The sequence below is a fragment of the Drosophila obscura genome, unplaced genomic scaffold (assembly GCF_018151105.1).
Source record: "Drosophila obscura isolate BZ-5 IFL unplaced genomic scaffold, ASM1815110v1 contig_73, whole genome shotgun sequence".
Classification (NCBI taxonomy): domain Eukaryota; kingdom Metazoa; phylum Arthropoda; class Insecta; order Diptera; family Drosophilidae; genus Drosophila; species Drosophila obscura.
The window spans coordinates 5,565,641-5,586,992 of record NW_024542865.1 but is presented as its reverse complement, the minus strand read 5'-3'; the positions used below and the strand labels follow the sequence as shown (position 1 = coordinate 5,586,992).

The following is a 21,352-nucleotide window of genomic DNA, read 5'->3' as shown; positions in this document are numbered from 1 at the left end:
CAACTATGCCGACAACAGCACTGTTGGCGCCACCTAGCGGCTAGGTTGCAAAACTGTATGTCAACTATTCATTTCATGTAGAATGTAAAATATTCGTTAGTGTGACCAAGTGCAGCGAAACTTTTCAAATGTTGCAAAGCTCCAAATAGGGCTGACAGTTTTTGAACTGTCAACAGTTTTAGTGTTTTTTTTTTTTGTGTGTGGAGCGTTTAAATTAAACAGTTTCCATCGCAAGTTTTTTATAGACCATCGCGAATGGTAATAGGAAAATGGTAATAAATAAATAAATGTTCCGCCCACCTTGGCGTATGAATTTTTGGAAAACATTTACAACAAAACGATAAGCAATAAAAACAAAAAACAAAAAGAACAACATTCAGATATACACCACTTAAATTAAATAGTATTTTAAGCATATTTTGTGTACTTAATTTTGTTTTTGTTTTTTGTTTTTGGGACAGGAGTGAAGATGATAGAGAGCAGGAGATTTTGATACGATGAAAACTGTTGGCATTGATATGGTCCCCAAGATATTGAACGATATAATATAATATATATATATACGATAAGAACTATATTGATAAATATATGTATGTATATTTAATTGAGAATAAAGTGATGAACAAGTGACAACAACAACAACAACAAAACACAAGTGTATTCTTTGGGTCGAGTTTCTCAATGGCAGAGAAGCAAATATTTGCGGTTGGAATTTGACAAGATAATGGTTTAGGGGGGATGGATGGTGGATTCTGTAAAAGAGGTAGCTAGCCCCAAATTCCTAATCAAAGAAGATGCCTAGCCCCCTGCCACATACCAACGCGCTCCTACTGGTTTTATGAAGTGTGAAAAGAGCCATTACCATTACCATTACCATTACCAGCCACCTCCCACCTCCCACCACCCACTCTGAGCACGATCATCAACAGCAAATGATAGTGTTTTATCATCCCCAAAGGCACACATAGGATAAGGAGCAGAGACAGGCATGCGTATGCGTGTTCTGTAATGCGTGAAGAATAAATTTAAGTTTGTATAAATTATGCATGAGAATTAAATCTCAGAAGAGCAACAACAACAACTCAGGCCACGACAGGACAGACTATTGTGCACACTATATATCTCTCTGCGGGCATTAAGTGCTCTGCGCGCGCTCTCTCTTATCATGTGAGTGGGAGAGAGGAGGCATTTTAATTGTTATTTTAGATATGAAGAGCGCTGGATAGATAAATATCTAACCATAAAAATGATTCGCAATTTTTAATATAATGTTACAGAAGGTGCCCAAAGGACAGAGGCGGCGGCGGCGGCCTCCTCTTGGCAAATATCATTTGAAAGTCAATATTGCATCATTTGGCCAGAGGCATCTCTCTTCTAATCTTATCGCGCAGGGAAAAGCCAAATTACATTATGAGTGCCGAGATGGGCTAACAAACAAAAAACCCCCCCCTAAGCTTTGGCCATAAAGGCCATATACCGCGAGAGAGGCGATAAGGCAGCAGGCAGCAGCAACAGCTACTGGAAGAGGAAGCCGCCAGCCAGCCACTGACTTGACTTATATGATGGATGGAGAATTGATTTATGTGTAACATAGAGCAGACAGAGGCACGGCACCCACCGCGCAAGGTGCCACTCGGAAAGTCACTTGAAAGATCAGATCACTCACCATTCAACGCTTAAGGAGCGCAGCAGTCGCCGTCACCGTCAAACCGTCATCGATGAAGAAGTCCAAATCCTACAAACTGGAGGCCCCCGATGGTGGTTGGGGCATCCTGGTGTGCATTGGCATGGCCCTGCCGTTCGTGAGTACAATTGAGAGTCGCCAAAGGATATTTCCTGATATTTATGCTGCGCCCTTTCAGGCGAGCGCCTTGGCTGCTCTGCCATCGTTTGGTCTCGTGTTCGGCGACTTCCTGAAGAGCATTGGCGCAGAGACGAGTGCCATGGCCATCATCACCAGCGCCTTCTTTTCGGCCATGAGTTTTGCTGGCTTATTTTCGGGCTCGCTGTTCCAGCGCTTCGGCATGCGAGCGGTGGGCGTCACGGGCGGCATCCTGTATTTTCTGGGCACGGGCATGCAGCTGTTTGCCACCACAACGATGCATCTGATGCTGGCCTTCAGCTTGGTGCAGGGCCTGGCCTTTGGCCTGATGGTGCCCACCTGCTACACGACCTTCAATCATTACTTCGTCAAGAATCGGGTGATGTGGATGAGCTTTGCCCAGACGCTGATCGGCCTGGGATCGATGCTCTATCCGATTGTGATGCAGAAACTGATGCAGTGGTATGGCTTCCGTGGCTGCCTGCTCATCCTTACCGGCCTCAATGCCCATGCCGTGCTGGGCATGCTCGTAATGCATCCCGTCGAGTGGCATATGCGTCGTGTGCCCCTCAGCGAGGAGGAACTGCAGCTGCAGGAGACCGCCAAAGGGGTGGTGGTGGTACGCATCCAGCCAGAGACTCCGCTCAAGGCCACCGAAGAGGAGCCCAAGTTTCTGCGGCGCCTCTCGCATGCCGAGGAGCAGCACATGCTGAAGGTCATCTCCAGTCGAGCGTCGAGCATCACCAGCCTGGGCAACTGGTCCGGCCCTGTCGTCGTCAGCGATGCCTCGCCCCAAATGCTCCACAGCCTGCAGGCATCCAGGCGCCCATCGATGACCAATAACACGGCTCCCGATCTGCCCAAAAAGGGATGCATCCGCTCTGTTGTGGACTTTCTCGATCTGACGCTGCTGAAGAAGCCCATCTACGTGAACATTGTGCTGGGCATCACCTTTGCCCTCTACTCGGACATCACGTTCTTTACCATGCAGCCGGTCTATCTATTTGAATTGGGATACAGCAAGGTGAGTAATTACTTTTGAAATTATTAATATTTTAAATCGGCACATCGGAGTTTAGAATTTAATTTATTGACTCTAAATTGAGTTGGAAATTCGAAAAATGTGGCAAAAACCAAACGAGATACGAAAAAAATGAAGCAGAGGATTCTTCCCTCTTGTTTTTCACACACACAAACACGCCTCAGGTTTTACAAAATTTCGTTGGAATATCTTAAAAATCAATCGGAATTATCTTTACAAAAACAACCTTTTATTTCACTCATTGGCTTTGCAACAGTTAAACTAAATACTTATAGCCCAACAAATTCTCTTTGCATTTTAAAAATTTCTGCAAATGTTCGAGAACGTTCGAAGCAAAATAGCGAGAGGAACCGACGCTGCGGCCATTTTGATTTATCCGCTTATAGCACACATACACGCACACATGCACACACGCACACCCAAATTTTCAATTTAAATGAAATGTATTACTCAATTTAAAAGTTTTTCAAAAAAGAGGCATTTCTATAGAGGGTTTGCAAAAATTACACTAGAAATTATCTCAATTTTACTTCCAAATACTCTGCATTTTCCCAATATTTTTTTCTGCTCGCAGAAGTTTTGGAATGCTCAATAGAATAAAGAGAGAAAAAAATGTTCAAGCGTTCGGGAATGTTGAGCAAAAATGAACGAGAGAAAGAGCAACGAGCAGACGAATCGGCAAACAAGAAACCGACGCTGTCGCCATTTTGATTTTACCCAAGCTGCACACACACACACACACAAAACGACGCATTAATTTTACAACATTCGATCCAAAATTGTATGAAATATACGCATTTAAACTTCGGCGAAACGAACAAAACCTTTAAAATGATATACAACTTCGGCGCTCCGAAGATTTTACTTTGCAAATTAAACATAGTTTCGCACAACATCACAAAAAAATCATTAAATCTTAGACAACTGGAAGAAAATTATTAAAATGTAAAAATATTTCGAAGGCTTTACCTTGAAAACGTTTTGTCGAAACATTTTTTCCATTTATTTATTGGACTTTTCACTTTATTTCACATTTAATCGGACACATTTAAAACATCTTTCGTTTACGGCTGCTACTTCGATTCTGGCATTTCCAACATCAAGCGCCGCCTCATAAGAACATTCTGCAGATCTTTTTTCTCGCTCGCACAAGCTCAAAAGGAAGGGAGTAGCGAGAGCAAAAGAAACTCGGTAAAAAATGGCAAACGAGCCAGAAAAACCGACGCTGACGCCATCTTGATTTTGTCCCAGCTTCAAGTATACACACACACACACACAAAACCACGCATTAATTCTACAACATTCGATCAAAAATTTTATGAAATATTCCTATTGAAACTTCTGCGAACCGAAGAAAACCTGTATAAATGGTACATAACATCGATATTACAAAGATTTACCTTGAAAATTAAACAGTTTTACACAATATCACAAAAGAACACCTTAAAACTTCAACATTCCGAAGAAAATCATAAATTGTAATACTATTTCGAAGCCTTTACCTTGAAAACGTTTTGTCGAAACATTTTTTTCATTTATTAATTGGACTTTTCACTTTATTTCACATTTAATCGGACACATTTAAAACATCTTTCGTTTACGGCTGCTACTTCGATTCTGGCATTTCCAACATCAAGCGCCGCCTCATAAGAACATTCTGCAGATCTTTTTTCTCGCTCGCACAAGCTCAAAAGGAAGGGAGTAGCGAGAGCAAAAGAAACTCGTCAAAAAACGGCAAACGAGCCAGCAAAACCGACGCTGACGCCATCTTGATTTTGTCCCAGCTTCAAGTATACACACACACACACACACAAACCACGCATTAATTCTACAACATTCGATCAAAAATTTTATGAAATATTCCTATTGAAACTTCTGCGAACCGAAGAAAACCTGTATAAATGGTACATAACATCGATATTACAAAGATTTACCTTGAAAATTAAACAGTTTTACACAATATCACAAAAGAACACCTTAAAACTTCAACATTCCGAAGAAAATCATAAATTGTAATACTATTTCGAAGCCTTTACCTTGAAAACGTTTTGTCGAAACATTTTTTCCATTTATTTATTGGACTTTTCACTTGAATTCACATTTAACCGGACACACACATAAATAACTCCTTTCGTTTGCGGCTGGTATTTCGATTCTGGCAGTGGCAACATTCAAACACCGCCTTATATAGAAATGTTTCAGGCGAATCTGTTCTCTTTTCTCGCTCACACTAGCTTAGAAGAGCGAGAGCAAAAGAGACGCCAGCGAAACCGAAGCTGTCGCCATTTTGATTTTGCCCCAGCTGCACATACCCTTTAAAACACACATTTAAAACTTCCTTCGCTTACGGCTGCTAATTCGATTCTGGCAATTCTTGACGTTGGAAGAAGAACATTCTCTTAAGAAAATTCTGCAGATCTTTTTTCTCGCTCGCACAAGCGAACTAAGTCCGCTCCTGCCGTTTTTACTCCGGCCATGGCAACAATTTTTTATATATGCGCTGCTGCGTTTACAAAAAAAAAAAACACTCGTGAGGACAGAAGCAGGCGAAAAGATCTCTTATCTCGCTCGCACAAGCTCAAAAGGACGGAGGAGTAGCGAGAGCAAAAGAGACTCGGTAAAACGAGCCAGCAAAACCGACGGTGTCGCCATTTTATCCCAGCTACACATACACACAAAGCACTCATGAATTTTACAGCATTTGATCAACCATTTTATGAAATATGCGCATTAAACCTTCGGCGAACCAAACCGAACTAAACCGAACCCGTCCGTTCGACTCGTGCTGGAGCACTTCGGCTACTACGCAGACGCCGCTGCCTCAGCGTTCAGAAACCACAAAGCAGAGGACAAAAGAAACCAAAACGGATTCAGCGCGAACTGAACGTTACTTTTTGTTGTCTCTAACTGCGCAAATGCAAAACACACACACACACACACGCACACGCAATGCAAAGGGAGAGTGGGTAAAAGTATATTTTCGTACATCCGTATGTAAATTCAATTAAAATTTGAATCCTTAGCGCTTGCGCATTAGCTAATTGGCTTCTAAAATCCAAATCCAAACAATACAAATATTTTTGCAAACTATATATGTATTTTGTGGCTACACGAATTTATGACAATTTAATTTTGTTTGTGCTCGAACCTGCCTGCACACACACGCACACACACACATACATACATGCTAAATGTATGCATATGTGTATACACATTCCTTAACTGATTTATTTAGTAATGCCTTAATTTGTTGCTTCTTTTCTGCCTACCTATAGCCGGACACTGCTACTATTATAGCAATTGGAGCAGCCGCCGATTTGGCTTCGCGAATTTTTCTGGCCATTACCGCTGTTTGCATACAGGTGCCCTCCCGATATATTTACTTGGCCGGAGCTGTGCTCACAGTCTTTGCCAGATTCTGTAAGTAACCTCCATTGAGGATACTGAAGAGAAACACTCACATTATTTAACTGTTCACTCACCAGTTTTCAATGGCATCACGGAGTTCGTTGGAATGGCCTGCATCACGGGAGTTATTGGCTTTTTGCGCACGTGGCTGCATGTGCCGCTGCCTCTGGTTTTTGCCGACTACTTGCCAAAGGAGAGGTTGGTTCGGGATCTCTTGAAATTCGTATATTTTAATTAAAACACTTGTGCCCATGCAGATTCGCCACCGGCTACGGATTGTTCATGTTTACGCAGGGAAACGCCATGTTTCTCATTGGACCGATCGTCGGCATTATCCGCGACAAGACACGAGATTATTTATTAGTTTTTAATATATTGAACGGGTTCATGATTCTGTGCGCTGTCCCCTGGGTCATCGAGGTGCTTATTGTTAAATTCCGGCGACGCAACAAAATCGCTCGCAATAATGTCGATCACGAGGATGTTCCCGACGCGGGCCGCACTACAATTGTTCACTGAGTACCACTCACACTCACTTGTATTCACTGCTTGAAATAAAAAGAGAGTAAACTATTTAAACGTTTTGACTAATAGCGGGAAACGGAAAAGGCAGGGCTGCAGCTCGACAGTGCAAGTATCGATATTAACGTGGCAAATCGATCGATAGTACTATTGGCAATCAATTGAAATCAATGCCAATTTTTTCCATTTGGAAAATACGATAAAATCTTAATTTTAAATAAAAGCCAGCAGGCTTTAAGCTAATTGTTTTGAGCCGATCATTTTTGTAGGAATAATCGATTGAAGCTTATATCGAACTATCAAGAATTGGAGTTTATCATACAAAATCCAGCCCAGTATTGCAAATGATTTATTATATGTTTATAAAGCCATTATAGAGCCATTACCAAGCACATTATTTTTGAGATTAGATTTAAAATGCAATAGTTATCTGTGAAAAGGCCTACTATCGATACATTGAAAAATTCATTTTTTTTGTCATTTATTCTAAATTATTTATTTCTATATAGGTATTTTAAAAAAATTGCATTTAGTCTCTAAATTCTTTTATTTCTCATTTGTACAAGCAAATTAATAATAATAAGTGTTCTAAACGATAGTTGCCATCGATATGTCGCAGCTGAAATCGATTGCATGCACATAAAAAAACCACGAAACAAACAATAGAAATAGCACTTTTTAGGCAATTATGTTGCAACAAATTAAGATGCTGCTGCTCAGCATCGTTACGCTTTGCCGGCGTGCCTTATGCTGCTTCTCGCGGCGCCGCAAGATGAGCCACAGCGGCGGTGGCATCACAGCCAACGGGGACCAGCTTCTCGCCGTCAACGTGATTGCGGAGCGGGGGGACTTTGCGACAGGTGGTGCTGGCAGTCGGTCAGCGGGCAGGGAGCGGGACTGGAACTCGTGGGATGACAGCCCCCGAACCGTGGAGGAGCACATAGAGCAATACCGTCAGCGCATGGCCCAGCCCCCAACGCCGCCGAAAGAAGAACCCGAACCGGATTTCTTTAGTGTGAGTGTTGGTATTTGGCCCAGACGGTAACTGGTCACGTTTAATCCAACGTTTAATTGTGCTCGGTTTCCAGGAGCTGACGCCCACCATCAAGCCACAGGTGAAATACTTTCTGGACGATCCCACGGCCGCGGCTGCGTCCAGCCAGGCAACTGACTTTTCAAGACTGCAGGCCCAGGATGTGATACCCATCAGCGATACCGTAAGATCTTAGTTATCCACTGCCCGATGGCTTGTTTTTTTTTGTTTGTTCTAACTTTTGCCACGTTTTACTGCCCCCGCCCCTGCAGGCCGATCTCGAGGACTGGGTGGATGACAATCCTGGCGGCTGGGAGGAGTTGGACACATCAGGGACCAAGCAAATCATACGCGAGAAGCGGCGAGAGGCGCGCCAGCAGCGTCAGCCATTGACCAAAGCCATCCAGCCGACCATTGGAGCACAGCGTCTGAGCGACATTCATCGCGTTGCGTAGCTGTCAGCTATCCTCCCCCGCCACCACACTTCATTCACCACCATTCCATTCCCCATTTTTCCCACATTGGCAATTTCTTTATCGATTTCCCCCGGCCCTGGCCTGTCGTCCGCTGTTGCTGGTACCAAGAGTGGCGGTGGCGTTGATTTAGTTGATTGGGCACACAAAATAAATCTTGCCTCTCATTTGCACTTCCCTCTACCGGTCCAGGCCCAATCGTTGGGTCACCACCACTTCCTGATGGCTCTGCGGTCAATGCTTTGCCAATTTGCCGCTGGACACGCTTCGTTGGCCAAAACCAGCTAGAAGAAGGCCTTAAAAGGGCCGACCACCGCTGCGGCATGATGCTTTCAATACGATGCTGTTGCCGGAGTTGCTGCTGCTGGTGCTTGGCCTGGCCGTGTCCATGTCCATGTCCATGTCGGACGCGTACGATCGGAGTGTCAACTATTGGGAGGCATTTGCCCCGGGCAAGCTGCTGCAGCGTTTGGATGCACTCACCCTGACAGATGTGGACCAGAGCAAACTGGGCAAAATGCCCGAAATGATTCAGGTGCTGGCAGAAACGCAGGCCAATGCACAGACGGAGCCCAAGGCGGATGAGGATGTCGATGGGGCGGACGATGAGGTGGACAGCCTGAGTGCCGAGACCAGCCATGAAGCGCCACATTCTGGCGAGGATTACGAGCGCAACTACGAACAGTTTGTGAAGGAATACTTCGATCGGGCCGCCTCGGACGATGGGGATGCAGATGCGGATGCGAATGATGGCAGCAGCAGCATGGAGCAGACCCACGCAGAGGCCATCAACCACAAGGATCAGCGCTGTCGTCGCGTGCGTCGGCAGGGCCAGCTGTGCGAGATTTGCCGCCAGGCCAAAAACAATCAAGTCTCGGAGACCTGCAGCTACTCGAACTCCGATAAGCCGGAGAAGTATGTCTATGGCAGTGGCAGCCAGTACAAGCTCTATCGCGATGATGCTGCGGACAAAGACGACGACGACGATGACGACAGCGAGCAGGAAACCGTGGCCGTGGAGGCCAAGGAGGAATCAGACGCCGCCGCCAGCAGTCTGTGTGTGCGACGGCTGCAGGGCAAAAGCGTCTGCTATCAGTGCAAGGACAGCAAGGGCCAGCGACTGGAGCGCTGCTATGATATGCTGGAAAAGCGTAAAAAGAAAACGGCGGCCTCCTCATCCGCCGCAGCAACGAACACGAAGAGCAAGCCCAAGGTCGCCTCCTTCTCCTCCTCCGCGAAACGGAAGCCACATGCCCGCCAGTCGCAGCAATCGGAGCAGGAGCAACGCATCTACAAGCGCACCATTAGCTACAGCTATGCCCAGGGCTCCAATCCGAATGATGGGGAGCTGCAGCCGCCGCCGCCGCCGGCAGAGATTACGACTACAGCAGCAGCACTGCCAGCGAATCAGCATCGTCGCCGTCGCCTGGTCAAGATCTTGCGAAGACGGGGGCCCGTTCCGTGATTGCATATATCATTCCCTTAGCCGCCCCGCTCTCCCCAGTTCTCCCAGTAGCTAAGATATAATATTACAAATATTTTTTTTTTGTTTGCAATAAAAGTTTTCATAAAAAAAAAAACCTTTTGATGGAAACTTTCATAATTTTACCTGTTGATTATGTCTCCGATGGCAATGGGAACTCTGATCATCTATTAGCACTCAGACTGCCTAGGACGCTACCATGAAGATGTCCCATGGGCTAGGACTCTGATTAACCTGCAAAACATACGACTCCGTATATAAATTTATGAATTTAAGAAGCATATGTATATGATAGCTTCCGAAATTTCTCACCAGAAGATCTGCAGATACTCAATTAATTCCATTATATGCTCTTCGGATCTTCCTTTGGAAAACCTGATGGATATTTCTATTCATTTATTTATAAATCTTAGGAACTCACACGGAAGATCTTTACTTATCACATTAATCGATGCACGCGTTGATAGTGCTGGCAAGTATTCCCAATCCCTCTCAATGAAACACACACAGTTGATATATTTTCAATTTGAACAACAATACATTCACAAAAAAGTTCCTTTATTAGGGGGGGGCGGGGGGTGTGTCTCCAGCAAGGTGTTTGTCTCTGGGGAACATAATATGAATCGGAAATTCCAACTCTGTTTATGGTTTTTTTTTAGTTTAATTCTTAGACAAAGAAGCACAGACACGAATTTGGTTACGTTTTACACATTGGCATAAGTAGAGAGAATATGGAAGCAATTGCGTTTTGCAAACAACATTTAATCTTACTCTAAGTTTTGTAGCTGCCCAAAGAGAAAGAGATACAGATAGAGAGAGAGAGAGATAGAGAGAAAGAGCTACCATTGTTGCGAAAGGGATAGCTAGAGGCTGCTGTTGCTGCTGCTGCTGATGCTGCTGGCTGGGGTTAAGGTTAAGTGCTAGCGTAGGTAAAGCAGCAGCACAGTACAAGTTGTGCGCACAAGTCGATTATTAAATGCATTATATGGAATTGTTAACACTTTGCCATCATGCCATCATGCATGTGTCTATGTATGTATATGAAACCATACGAAATACATTATAAACATAAGACTTGAATGCATCCAATGCAAAGATACAAAGATGCACATACACATATATGTATATATGTAGATGGTTAGATAGCTAAGAGTTTCTTATAAACTATACGCTGGTTTTGTTTATTAATTTCTATTGTGTGCTGCTTGCTGTGTGCCTTTTTTTGAACGTTTAAAAAACTTTTGCTTGCGTGTGTGTTTTGACAATTACAATATATATATGTATATATGTATATGTGGAGGGTTCTGCGATCCTGCATTCATAAGACAAAAGACAACAGAATGGGGTTTTTTGTTTTGTAAAGAGACACCACCCAAAGAAAGGGTATGCCGTGTCCTTATAGCCTAATGTTTCGTTCGTTATAATGCTCACAAAATTTCGTTGAATTCGTTGAGTGGACCGCTTAGCCGTAGCTAATTTCAATATATGTATGTGTATATAAGTGTAGTAGGTACATAATGAGTAATATATATACATATATATATATATATATGTATGTATATATTGTATATAAGACATCTATATAAATTGGCTGGCCTAAAATTGGTTGTGTTTTGTATGTGTGTGTGTGTGTTTCGGGGGATCAATCATGATCATAAATACATATATTGTTATGGCTAAAGCTTTTACTTCCATCATCATTCAACATTCTCGTTGTTTTTGTTGTTTTCTTGTTTTTTTGTAGCCCTTTTTTTGGCGTACTTTTTGTGTGTGTGTGTGTGTGTGTTTACATTCATTATTTATACTAAACATATATAGTATATGATGGATTATGTTTTATATGGGCTGATGCACTTTTTTTTTGTATACAGACAATATTTTGTTTAAAGCTTTTTGTTTTCGTTTTGTGTATATTGTGCATAATTTAAAACTTAGGCAACTAATTTGTTATTCTTAAGCTTAAAAGATATACACACATACATTTATAGATATATATGCAACATGCACACACTTCACACATTTAAGAACATTTTCGAATAAACTTTGTTGTTGTTTTTTTGTGTGTGTTGTTTTTGTTTTTGTTTTTGTTTCGTTTCGTTTCGTTATTTGTTCTGTTGGTTTTGGCACAAATGTTTCGTTTCGTACACTTAAACAGAGAGAAAAAAACAAACAAAAATTAAATAAAATAAAATATTACAATTTTAAACATTTAAACATAAAAACAATTTGTATAATTAAAATATATATTTAATATTTAACTAGGATGCAGTGTGGTGCGTGGGAGAGGGTGTGCTGCCGTATCTATCTGGCGCACTGCTTGCGACTGACGCTGCTGGTGCTTCTGCTGCTGGTGCTTCTGCTGCTGGTGCTGCTACTGCTGCTGCTGGTTGTGGTGGCGGCGGTTGCAGCAGCAGCAGCAGCAGCAGCTGTGGTGGTCGTGGGGCTGGCTAGGCAGGGTATACCCTCCAGGAGTATGGCTGCTGGCACAACAACCGCTGGTGCTACAATTGCGACTACATCAATGGCTGCCTCTACGGGCGACATGGCCTTGGGTGTACCAAAATAGATAAGCGAATTATAATATCAAAGCTCGTCATTGGGCGAATGCTCCTGCACGTACTCCTTGGGAAAGTAGCCAACCTGTAATAAAAAACAAAAACAATTCAAGTTAAAATATTTATCGTAAGGTTGAAAAAGACAATTATAGCTTATCGACACGCACTGTATCACCAATCTTGCCACGCCACCAGCCCTTGCTGTCGCCATCCTTGCCTATAACCAATATCTGGCAATCGGTGCGCAGCTGCAGTTGATTGCTACCCGGCTTCGGTTCGTAATCGTACAGGGCAGTGGCTATTACCTCACGATATGGCCACTGCAGCAATGTATTTAAGCTGCAACAACAACAAAAATGATCACAAAATAAGCCACAGTCAGAATGGGTGACTTCGCTGCTTACCCTGCAAAATTCTCGCCTAGATCGTTCCTTTCGTAGTAGGAAACCAGCTCGACAATCGTCTTGAAATGCCTGCGTGCCGACAGGCAATAGAGCATGCCCTCTGTGCCAATTTCCTGATTGATTTTCATATGCTTAATCACATGATCATCGGTTCTGCGGAGCGTTATTAATTATATTTACATGCAATTCGAATCAATCTACCATTCCACATTCCACACTCACTTTAAGCTCAGGGCATACATCGTCTCATGGGCCGTCGATGGTCCCTGCGGGCGTACGCGCAGCAAATATGTGCCAATGCGTCGATTCTCCAAACGATTGGCCGCCGTCTCGCGATCCATGTTGCCCACAAACCAATTGAACTCCGTTAGCTGACGATCGCAGACGGGCGGCGGCTGGGTAATGGGATTCTGCTTGCAGCGACCCGTCGACGAGATGCAGCCCTTGTGCACGGCTATGAGGCACACCTTGCAGCGATAGCCCTGATGGATGCGTCCCTTTAGAAACTTGGAGCAGTGCCGACATGATGTTGGTGTATCGAATGTAAAGATTTCCATTTTGTGATCCGTATTGCGGCAGCCAGGCGGATCCAGGCTCTCCCTAAAAGAAAATTATGCACATATCAATTGTGATATGGTGGTGGCTGTGGTGGTGGCGGGTGCATATTCTCACTCACATTGCCTCGGTGAGTGCCTTGCGCCACTTGTCCCGCTCATGCTCCGACTTGAGATACAGCGTGAAGGCCGTCTTGCCCGATTTGCGGGCCAACAGTAGCTGATACTTGAAGCGCGTATCCCGGCCGAGAGTGCGTCGCGAGTGGCTCTGCTCGACACGGTAGTCGGCCAGGTTATGCGAGTCGCGATATGTGTACTGCATGTCGCCCGTCTTGATGTGCAGCGACTTCACCATAATGAGTATCTTGTCAAAGACAAACGCATACCGCAGCTTGGTCTTCTGATCCTCGTGCGCCTTGATGTGCAGCTCCCCGTCGAGTAGGAGGCGGCCATACTGCAGCAGATCATTGCCATTCTGCAGCAGATGTAGATCGAATATGCTGTCCTTCACCTTCTGTATGATGACCAGATGGTCCGAGTCGCGTTTCACCTCATTGATATACTGCGACACATCGATCATGGCCTCCTTGGCCCGCTCCAGCGAGCGGTAATCCTCATGCTGCGGTGCCGTCTCCTTTACGAGCTTGTCCAGCAGCAGATGGTACTTGAGAATGCGCTGCATGGGCACCGACAAAATGTCGCGCAACTGCAGCTTTCCCACATTGTATTCGCGTTCGCATTTCTGCACCAGCTGATCGATGATCTGATTCTTCTTGCACACATCCGCCAGATAGTCAATGGCGCCCAGCAGGCAGCTGCAGTACTCGCCATAGATGAGGAATGGCTCACGAAAATCCATGAATACCTGGGCCATTCTCAGCTTGGTGGTGGGCGACAGGGCTTCCCGCAGTTCCCGCAGGAAGCGCGTGTGTATGTCAGCCAGCTCCTGGACAAGGCATTCAGTTATAGAAACGAAAAGAACTGAATCCTGACGGTGGCATACACTCACCCTGATTCGTGGAAATATTAGCCGCAGCTCGTCCTGGTTGAGGTGCCGTTCCAGCGGACCCATAAACTTCAGCTTAAGGGCATTGAGAACATCCAAATAGTTGGACTCTGTGTCGATTAGCTCCCGTATCACGTAGTCGCGCTGCTCGAAGCTCGTCGATGAGGCTGTCTAAAGGGGGACGCACAAAAGCAGAGACATTAGTTTTGGCTGATCAGCTGAATGTTTTTACAGCGGCGTCTCATGCACAATAGAAACATCTGCAGCAGTTTCTACCTGGCTTCTACTCGTCCTGTGCAGGGCGCACAAGTCTTGGTAGACCTCCTCCTCTTTTGTGTTGGTGTGATCGTAACCGGTTCCATTGCATGCAATATTGTCGGTGGTACTAAATGAATATACGAAAAACAAAATTCAAATAATACCAAATTATATCATATCAAAACAAAAACATAGGACAACATTTTTAACCAAAAAACAAAAAAAGTATAATCGGGAATTGAAACGTTTGAATTCGATCATTTTGGCCCGCCGTTAATCGCTAGCGCCTGACAGCGCCAGGGCTCAGCAACAAGCCGCCAACATCCGATATGTTACTATTGTTTGATGCTTTGGACGCCAGTCTTGTTTGAACCTTATTATGTAAACAATCCCATAAAAAGGAGTTCTAAAAATTGGACAAAATTATTTTCTTAGGGCTGACAGGGCTAACTAGCTAGTAATATTCAACCGAATATCAAATTCGAGCAATATTAACGCATCTTGTCGTGTCCGTTAGTATATTTACGGTATATTTTGTAGTGACAAGCTATATTTCGAGGTTCAAGCGGTATATTTTATGTGCGCGGTCACACTACTAGAACATCTGTGTGATAGAATTTTTTTTGTTAATTTTTGCTGGTGGAGCTGTCAAACGATTGGAAGTTGAGCCATCGATAGTTTTGAATGTTTTGAAAAAAAAAACAATCGATACTATCGTGATAGTATCGGGCTCAAATAATTATTAAAAAACCATTGAAACCTTTTAGGAACTTGTCCATTGTAAAAATTAGATGCCACCTGTCGATTTGTTTACAAATGGGTCTTCGTATTTTATAGCAGCCAATCCAAACATATCAAAAGCGCAACGACTGCAGCTCGATACTATCATGATAGTCGCAAAACCGTCGATAGTAGAGGCTAGCAGTAAAATATCGATACTATCGATAGTGCCCTCGATGGTTTGACACCTCTGTGTGCGTTTAAGAAAATCACAAAATCTCTTTTGATTCTGTGTAATAAAAATAAACGCAAATGGAGCATCATACATACGCCAAAAGTGGTTTGAAAATATGTAAGTTGCAAAGGGCAAACAGACATACGTGTTCCTCCACGCCCCCGACCAACGCGATTCTAATGCAAGTAAATTCTTTTATTTATTCTCTGGCACGTTTGTAGGGACCATTGAGCAAAAGCGCAGCCTCGTGAAGAAGCGCATTAATGCTGATTATTTGTTCAATAAACCCTCGCTAAGGGGCGATCGGCCATGGAAGTAAGTTTTCTTTTGGGCTATTTACATATATTGTGTGGCCCAGTGCGGGGGTGGGGGGTACTTTTTGCAGTGTACAAAATAAGCTGTGGACAGGTGGGGCAGAAAAAAGCTACATAGAAGACGGGTGCATGGGATGTACGAAATAAGCTCTTAACGACAAATATAACTCTACCTTTTTGCAGAACGTTTAAGGAAATGGCCCAGATTGGTGATTTTAGCGAGCATGCCCTGCGACAGCAATGGCAAGCCCTAGTCTTTGACTATCGCACTGAGAAGGAGGGCATCACTTCGCCCATCAACGATCTGGTGGTCAAATCACTCAACGAGAAGTGGGAATTCTTTGGCGAGATACACAGATTCATGATCAAGAAGAATGACCATCATTCGTATGCGCAAAAGGAACCGAATCCGAATGTGCGGGCGGCACATGTGACTGCAACTAGCCCCCCATATTCGCCGATATTGCGTTGTCCTGACGCCGCCAAAGTTGTGGCAAAGGCCCAGTCAACAGCTGAGAATAATGCTGAAAATTCATCGGACGACGATGGCCTGGAGATCATAGCACCTGAAGCTTATCCCACTAATGCATCGAAAAAGCTGCTGGAAGTCGATCCACGGACATCGAAAAAGATGCACCCAAAGGAACAGAACGACAAGGAGAAGGTTGACGGGGTCAAGGAGGTTTGCATAAGCCCAAATAAGATTAAGACGGAGAAAAATGATGAAGTAAACGAGGACGATATTCCGAATCCTCCATATGTCTGGCCTGAGCAGAGTGGCCCGTCCGAGAACAATCAAAACGAAAACGACAACAACTCTGCTCAGCCGAAGGCTCGCAAATCTCGCAAGCGTCGGGGGTCTGGAAAGGTACTTAGCGAGAAGGATAAGTACTACAAGTGAGTATGCCTCTCAGCCTCTTTCTCTCTCAACTGATTAATAATAATTTGTATCCCCCTGCCCGACCACACAGACATCGCCGTCGCTTGGATCATCGCATGGAGAAGCGTCTCAATGGTTTGGGCCTGGCTGTGAGTGTCATTTTGAAGCACTTTGCCAGCAATTTAAAGGCTCAGTGCGAGATGCCGGATCTGGGGAAATTATTTGACCCTGACTCGGAGCCATCGAGCAGCAGTGGCAGTAGCACAGACGAGGACTCCGATTAGAACTCAAATCAAAACAGCAGGTTACAGGGCGGGTAGTCTATAAGTAAGAAAGGATGGAAAGCAGAGTAGAGTAGAGTAGAGGAGCCCAAGGCAGAGCCAAAGAAGCTACCACTAAAAAACAGGGTCCACGTTTTTGTTATACCTTCTTCACTTCATTTTTTGTTGTTGTTTGTTTGTGTTAGTTCCTACCAAACTAATAGCTCCTCGCATAGGAGTGCGTGCAAAAGACTTGTAAAAGAAAGATGAAAAAAAAAGGTAAAAGACTATCGAAATTTAAGAGTATTTAATAGGAAAAGAAGAAACAGTAAGTCTCAGTTTCTTCCCACCCCAAAAGTAAAAGAAAGAAAAGGAAAATACAAACGCTGACTGCTGAATAAACAACATCATCGAACATAAGTAGGAAATAGCAACGAATTGTTAAACAAATCAAAAATACACTGCGGCAGATGAAAAGCGTCAAAACAAAAACGTAAACGGCATTTCAATTTAAAGCAGCAATGGGCTGGTTGAGGGGCTGCAATCAATGTGTAGCGCTTTTGGTACCATTCACGGGCATTCTCTTTTGCGGAATTCGCTTGTGTGTCTCGAGTCGAGCAAGCACATAAATACTGGCTAAGGGATGATCGTTGGCGCTTTCCACAGAGAACTGTTCACTAAATTTGCACTCCCAACATGGTTTTTGGGGGATAATGGTTGGGGCTGTCTGATATGGCCACGAACATTTCAAGCATCTATTTATAGATATTTATATATATATATATATATATTTTCTTTTTGAAAAAAAAAGAGTAAACAATTTCCCTCCAATCAATTATACATATTGTAGGGCGATAATCTGTTGTATTGGGGGTGTGGGGGGAATACAATGCCAGGAGCCAATGCAAAATCCAATACCAATCAGGCAGATGAAAGATAGTGGGACAAGCCTTATCGGCAGAAGGAATAACAGGCAGGCAGGCGGGCAGGGTAGGTTCCCCTCTGTACTTTCGGATCGATACACAATCAAAAATCCACATTTGACGGATGACTAGGGACCCAAACAAATTTTAGCAATATGCTGGATGCATGGGGGCCTTCAAATGTTGTCAAATATCTGAACATACATAGGTGGGGGTGTAACGGAATGGATATAGAAACAGATAAATAGAAGCCAAAAGAAAGTAAATAAAGTGCAAAGGGTGGGGTGGGTGGTATAATAGTCGTTGGGTGTGAGATGTGTTCGTGGCAGTGTTCTCTTAAGATTAAACAGATATTCAAAAGATTTCAGGTAGGAGGTGGGAGGAGGAGGAAGGGAGGTACAGCAGTTGGTCTGGGGAATGGGTTAAGGATGTGGAATGGTGGATGGAGGACTACAGTGAAAGAGTTAGTAATGGATAGACGGCACACCTCTGGTTTTGGCTTCGTTTGGAAGGTGACATAGCACAGATCCTCGTAGACCTTCTCATCGTCCTCGCTATAGATGTACGAGTACTCATGCTCCTCGGAGCTAATCGACGGGCATGACCGATAATTGTAGACAGCGGCGGCGGCCTTCTGCAGCCACTGGCTCTCGTTGATGAACAGCGACGAGTTGGAGGCATGCAATAGCGACAGTGTCGATGCACAGAACGATGCATTCGATGCAAATGCCTCGGCAGCCGCCTCCGAGGTGCTCGGCTTCGGTGCCTCCCTCAGCAGGGCAGCGGTGGTGCGTGTGGGCGCAAGGGTTTCCGGCGGTGAGGCGACTGTGGCCACCGGCACGCCCTCCAGCGAGGCCGTGTCGTCCAGCGAGAGATCAAAGGAGAGGGTTTTCATGGAACCATTGCCACCGCCATTGCCGCTGCCACTGCCACTGCCGCCACTGCCCGAGTCATTGTCCATGGTCCCATCGCCGATGTCGTCCATGTCATCGATGTCGTTATCCTCGATGCCATTCTCAATGGTTATATCGCTGTTCTCATCCTCCACCGAAACGGACCCGGAGCCGCTCTTCAAAGACCGTTCGTAGAATCCTTCCCTGGCGGCGGCGGCGGCGCCGGACGCGGATGCTGGCACAACGGCCGCATCAATGCTGTTGGTTTTTCGCATTTCACTGCCGTCGGGAATGCAGTGCAGAGATTTTTGTTTTTTTTTTTGTTTTTGGGAAAAGCAATGCAACTCACACACACACACACACAAACAGGTTACACGCATGCATCAATGATTGGTTAGGTTAGGCAGTGTGTTAGAGGGAGAAAGAGAGAGTGAGAGAGTTACAGAAATGACAGAGATGGAGAGTGAGAGAGAGAGAATGCGTGTTAGATAAAAGCAACGGGACAATGGGATTGTTTTGGATTTTATTCAAGTTTTTCTTTCGTTTTTGTTGTTGTTGTTTTTGATAAGCAGCCAGAGACAGACGCAAGGGCTTAGGCGTTCTGTACGTGGACGCATAATGGGTAGAGAGATTGTCTGGGGAAGGGGTAGCGGAAATGCAAAATACATTGCATATCCGCCTATGCTGCGCAGAGACGGGGGTGTGGATGTGTGCACAGTTTCACAGAGCAAGAGAGAAAACTTACGTGGAGTGTAGATCCTTGTAGATGGCCTCATCCGAATGGGAGCGTTCGCTGGGCGACAGCAAAAGGTTGAAGCCGCTGCAAAAGAAGATCCAGATCAGAAGAATCTCGAATTGGGATGCCATACAAGCATAACCAGGGATGGAGGGCACTGCACTGCATCCATTTGCATTAGATCAAATCAAGCAGTGCAAGCAGTAGTTTTGATTCTCTTATCGCCCCATGCCATCTCTGGTGGTGCTGCTGCTGCTGACACCTGCACTCTTCAGGCACGAACGACACTCACACTAGATCCGGATGGAGCTGCTGCACCTTGCGACACTGCGACAGCTTTGAGAGCGTGATCAGCACCCGATGGAAATTGGTCAGATCGTAGAGCATGGTGGGCTCAAACAGATCCGCATCGCGTATACCAAAATTATTGTGACAGACATCCAGGAAGAGCTTGATGTTCTTGCTGCACAGAAACTGGAACACACAGAAAAAAGTAACACCACGATAATAATGATGATGATTGATGATGGAGGCGTAGAAGGATCTTGTTATGGATTTTGGTGTCCCACCTGGGCCATTTGTGGCTTGCGATTGAATTCGCGCGGATCCATGCTGCTCGGATCCAAATGGATGACCAGATTGCACAAGAGGACGCCATCCCGCAGCGTCATGGCCAGAATACGAATCTCGGCGTCGGGCAGAGCGGCCTTGTGGTCGGGCGGTATGATTTTGCATCGCGTCAGCCAGGCGACGCACTCGCGCCACAGATCTGCATTGACAGCGGCTATACCGCCGCCCAGAGAGTTGCCAAAGCTGCTGCTAATGTTGTTGTTGTTGTTGGAGGCCATTTGCAATATTGGGGGTGGCCGATTTTGTGGGCGCACGCAGGCGGAGATTGGGTGGGAGTTGACCTCGGACTTGGGCGTATGTGTCTCTGCGTGTGTGTGTGTGTGTGTGTGTGTTGTTGCTGTTGCTTCTGTTGCTGAGGGAGCCCTGATTGCGGGGGTCGCAATGGCAGGCGCGCGCATAAATTTCGTTGCGTTAATAAAAATAATTTGGGCTCATCCGTATCCGTGGGCCGTGGTTTTTCCTGGACAGATTACAGATTACACATTACACAGATGCAGCGCGACCGATGCTGCACACATAACTACATTAAAAACACAAAACGACGAACAGACGACGGATAACAACGATACGCGTACACTATGGACTGGCACAGATTTTCTTTCACTGCACTTTTCTTTCGAGCGCTGGCGTTAATTTTTTATATTTTTTGTGTGTGTTTCTCTTTTGACTGTCGCTGGAAAAACGCCCGGAGGAGTGTGGGGGGTGCTGCAAGGAATGGGGGCCAATTTGTTTGTGTACGATCAACATGGTACTGTTAAACGCATTTTGAGGCCTCTGCTAATCGCAAAAAGTGCTGTAGGCGCATCGGTTGATTGATCTGGCAGCACTGTACATCCGATATGATAAATGCGTCGATAAGAACATATCAAATTTAAAAACTTGCATTTATTTCTGATTCTGATTGTTGTATCTATCGGATAGAATTATTTTTTTGGGGCTGAGAGGTCCAACTAGCTGGTAATATTGAACTGAATACCAAAATCATGGAATACGATTTCAATCAATATAGTAGAACGGTAACCCATTGTCGACCAGGGGGGTATTTAGCGCACAAAAAACACTGCGGAAAAATTTTCCGCAGAGGTTTTTCTTCTTCTTCCTTTTTTGGGAACATTTTTATTCTTCTTCTTCCTTTTTTGCGGATTTTTGTTTTTCGGGCTGCCAGATCAGTTCAAAGCGAACCGGTAATGAAACGGGTCAC

At 44.8% G+C, this 21,352-nt stretch overlaps 5 protein-coding genes across 7 annotated transcripts; 4 read left to right on the top strand and 1 right to left on the bottom strand.

The window, feature by feature from the left end:
• The first annotated feature begins 1,670 nt into the window (after positions 1-1,670).
• Positions 1,671-6,851, top strand: LOC111065430 (monocarboxylate transporter 9). The gene is made up of 5 exons (XM_022353610.2): positions 1,671-1,802; positions 1,863-2,846; positions 6,140-6,284; positions 6,350-6,470; positions 6,530-6,851. The coding sequence occupies exons 1-5, from the start codon at positions 1,719-1,721 to the stop codon at positions 6,789-6,791; spliced, it is 1,596 nt and encodes a 531-aa protein (XP_022209302.2). The 5' UTR covers positions 1,671-1,718; the 3' UTR covers positions 6,792-6,851.
• Positions 6,852-7,302: 451 nt separating this feature from the next.
• Positions 7,303-8,473, top strand: LOC111065339 (receptor-binding cancer antigen expressed on SiSo cells). The gene is made up of 3 exons (XM_022353457.2): positions 7,303-7,809; positions 7,883-8,011; positions 8,100-8,473. Exons 1-3 carry the CDS (start codon positions 7,483-7,485, stop codon positions 8,280-8,282), a joined length of 639 nt encoding a protein of 212 aa, XP_022209149.1. The 5' UTR covers positions 7,303-7,482; the 3' UTR covers positions 8,283-8,473.
• Positions 8,474-8,564: 91 nt separating this feature from the next.
• On the top strand, positions 8,565-9,861 carry LOC111065338 (probable serine/threonine-protein kinase fhkB). The gene has a single exon (XM_022353456.2). It carries the CDS (start codon positions 8,641-8,643, stop codon positions 9,763-9,765), a length of 1,125 nt encoding a protein of 374 aa, XP_022209148.2. The 5' UTR covers positions 8,565-8,640; the 3' UTR covers positions 9,766-9,861.
• Positions 9,862-12,332: 2,471 nt separating this feature from the next.
• Positions 12,333-20,873, bottom strand: LOC111065279 (protein vav). Of its 3 annotated transcripts, XM_022353382.2 has the most exons (11): positions 20,091-20,873; positions 19,814-19,995; positions 19,531-19,605; positions 18,378-19,064; positions 14,579-14,687; positions 14,306-14,473; positions 13,419-14,242; positions 12,965-13,342; positions 12,743-12,895; positions 12,506-12,677; positions 12,333-12,423 (listed from the first exon to the last, which is right to left on the bottom strand). In XM_022353382.2, the coding sequence occupies exons 1-11, from the start codon at positions 20,547-20,549 to the stop codon at positions 12,367-12,369; spliced, it is 3,264 nt and encodes a 1,087-aa protein (XP_022209074.2). In that variant the 5' UTR covers positions 20,550-20,873; the 3' UTR covers positions 12,333-12,366. The 3 variants fall into 3 exon arrangements, with proteins under 3 accessions (XP_022209074.2, XP_022209072.2, XP_022209073.1); XM_022353380.2 differs by lacking the exon at positions 14,579-14,687 and having other exon boundaries at positions 18,380-19,064; XM_022353381.2 differs by lacking the exon at positions 18,378-19,064 and having other exon boundaries at positions 20,091-20,871.
• Positions 15,506-17,461, top strand: LOC111065280. The gene is made up of 4 exons (XM_022353383.2): positions 15,506-15,632; positions 15,737-15,830; positions 16,013-16,726; positions 16,801-17,461. The coding sequence occupies exons 1-4, from the start codon at positions 15,593-15,595 to the stop codon at positions 16,991-16,993; spliced, it is 1,041 nt and encodes a 346-aa protein (XP_022209075.2). The 5' UTR covers positions 15,506-15,592; the 3' UTR covers positions 16,994-17,461.
• Positions 20,874-21,352: the final 479 nt, after the last annotated feature.

What these genes read in the sequence shown, in the direction of transcription:
- LOC111065430 (XM_022353610.2), top strand. Translation starts at nt 1,719, where the DNA reads ATGAAGAAGTCCAAATCCTACAAACTGGAGGCCCCCGATGGTGGTTGG. An exon ending in TTGGCATGGCCCTGCCGTTC is followed by an intron (nt 1,803 to 1,862) that starts GTGAGTACAATT and finishes GCGCCCTTTCAG; the next exon opens with GCGAGCGCCTTGGCTGCTCT. An exon ending in TTGAATTGGGATACAGCAAG is followed by an intron (nt 2,847 to 6,139) that starts GTGAGTAATTAC and finishes GCCTACCTATAG; the next exon opens with CCGGACACTGCTACTATTAT.
- LOC111065339 (XM_022353457.2), top strand. Translation starts at nt 7,483, where the DNA reads ATGTTGCAACAAATTAAGATGCTGCTGCTCAGCATCGTTACGCTTTGC. An exon ending in CCGAACCGGATTTCTTTAGT is followed by an intron (nt 7,810 to 7,882) that starts GTGAGTGTTGGT and finishes CTCGGTTTCCAG; the next exon opens with GAGCTGACGCCCACCATCAA. An exon ending in TGATACCCATCAGCGATACC is followed by an intron (nt 8,012 to 8,099) that starts GTAAGATCTTAG and finishes CCGCCCCTGCAG; the next exon opens with GCCGATCTCGAGGACTGGGT.
- LOC111065338 (XM_022353456.2), top strand. Translation starts at nt 8,641, where the DNA reads ATGCTGTTGCCGGAGTTGCTGCTGCTGGTGCTTGGCCTGGCCGTGTCC.
- LOC111065280 (XM_022353383.2), top strand. Translation starts at nt 15,593, where the DNA reads ATGGAGCATCATACATACGCCAAAAGTGGTTTGAAAATAT. An exon ending in CAAAAGTGGTTTGAAAATAT is followed by an intron (nt 15,633 to 15,736) that starts GTAAGTTGCAAA and finishes GCACGTTTGTAG; the next exon opens with GGACCATTGAGCAAAAGCGC. An exon ending in AGGGGCGATCGGCCATGGAA is followed by an intron (nt 15,831 to 16,012) that starts GTAAGTTTTCTT and finishes ACCTTTTTGCAG; the next exon opens with AACGTTTAAGGAAATGGCCC.
- LOC111065279 (XM_022353382.2), bottom strand. Translation starts at nt 20,549, where the DNA reads ATGCGCGCGCCTGCCATTGCGACCCCCGCAATCAGGGCTCCCTCAGCA. An exon ending in CAGCTCCATCCGGATCTAGT is followed by an intron (nt 19,606 to 19,813) that starts GTGAGTGTCGTT and finishes CTTCTTTTGCAG; the next exon opens with CGGCTTCAACCTTTTGCTGT. An exon ending in ACGAAGCCAAAACCAGAGGT is followed by an intron (nt 14,688 to 18,377) that starts GTGCCGTCTATC and finishes ATATTCATTTAG; the next exon opens with TACCACCGACAATATTGCAT.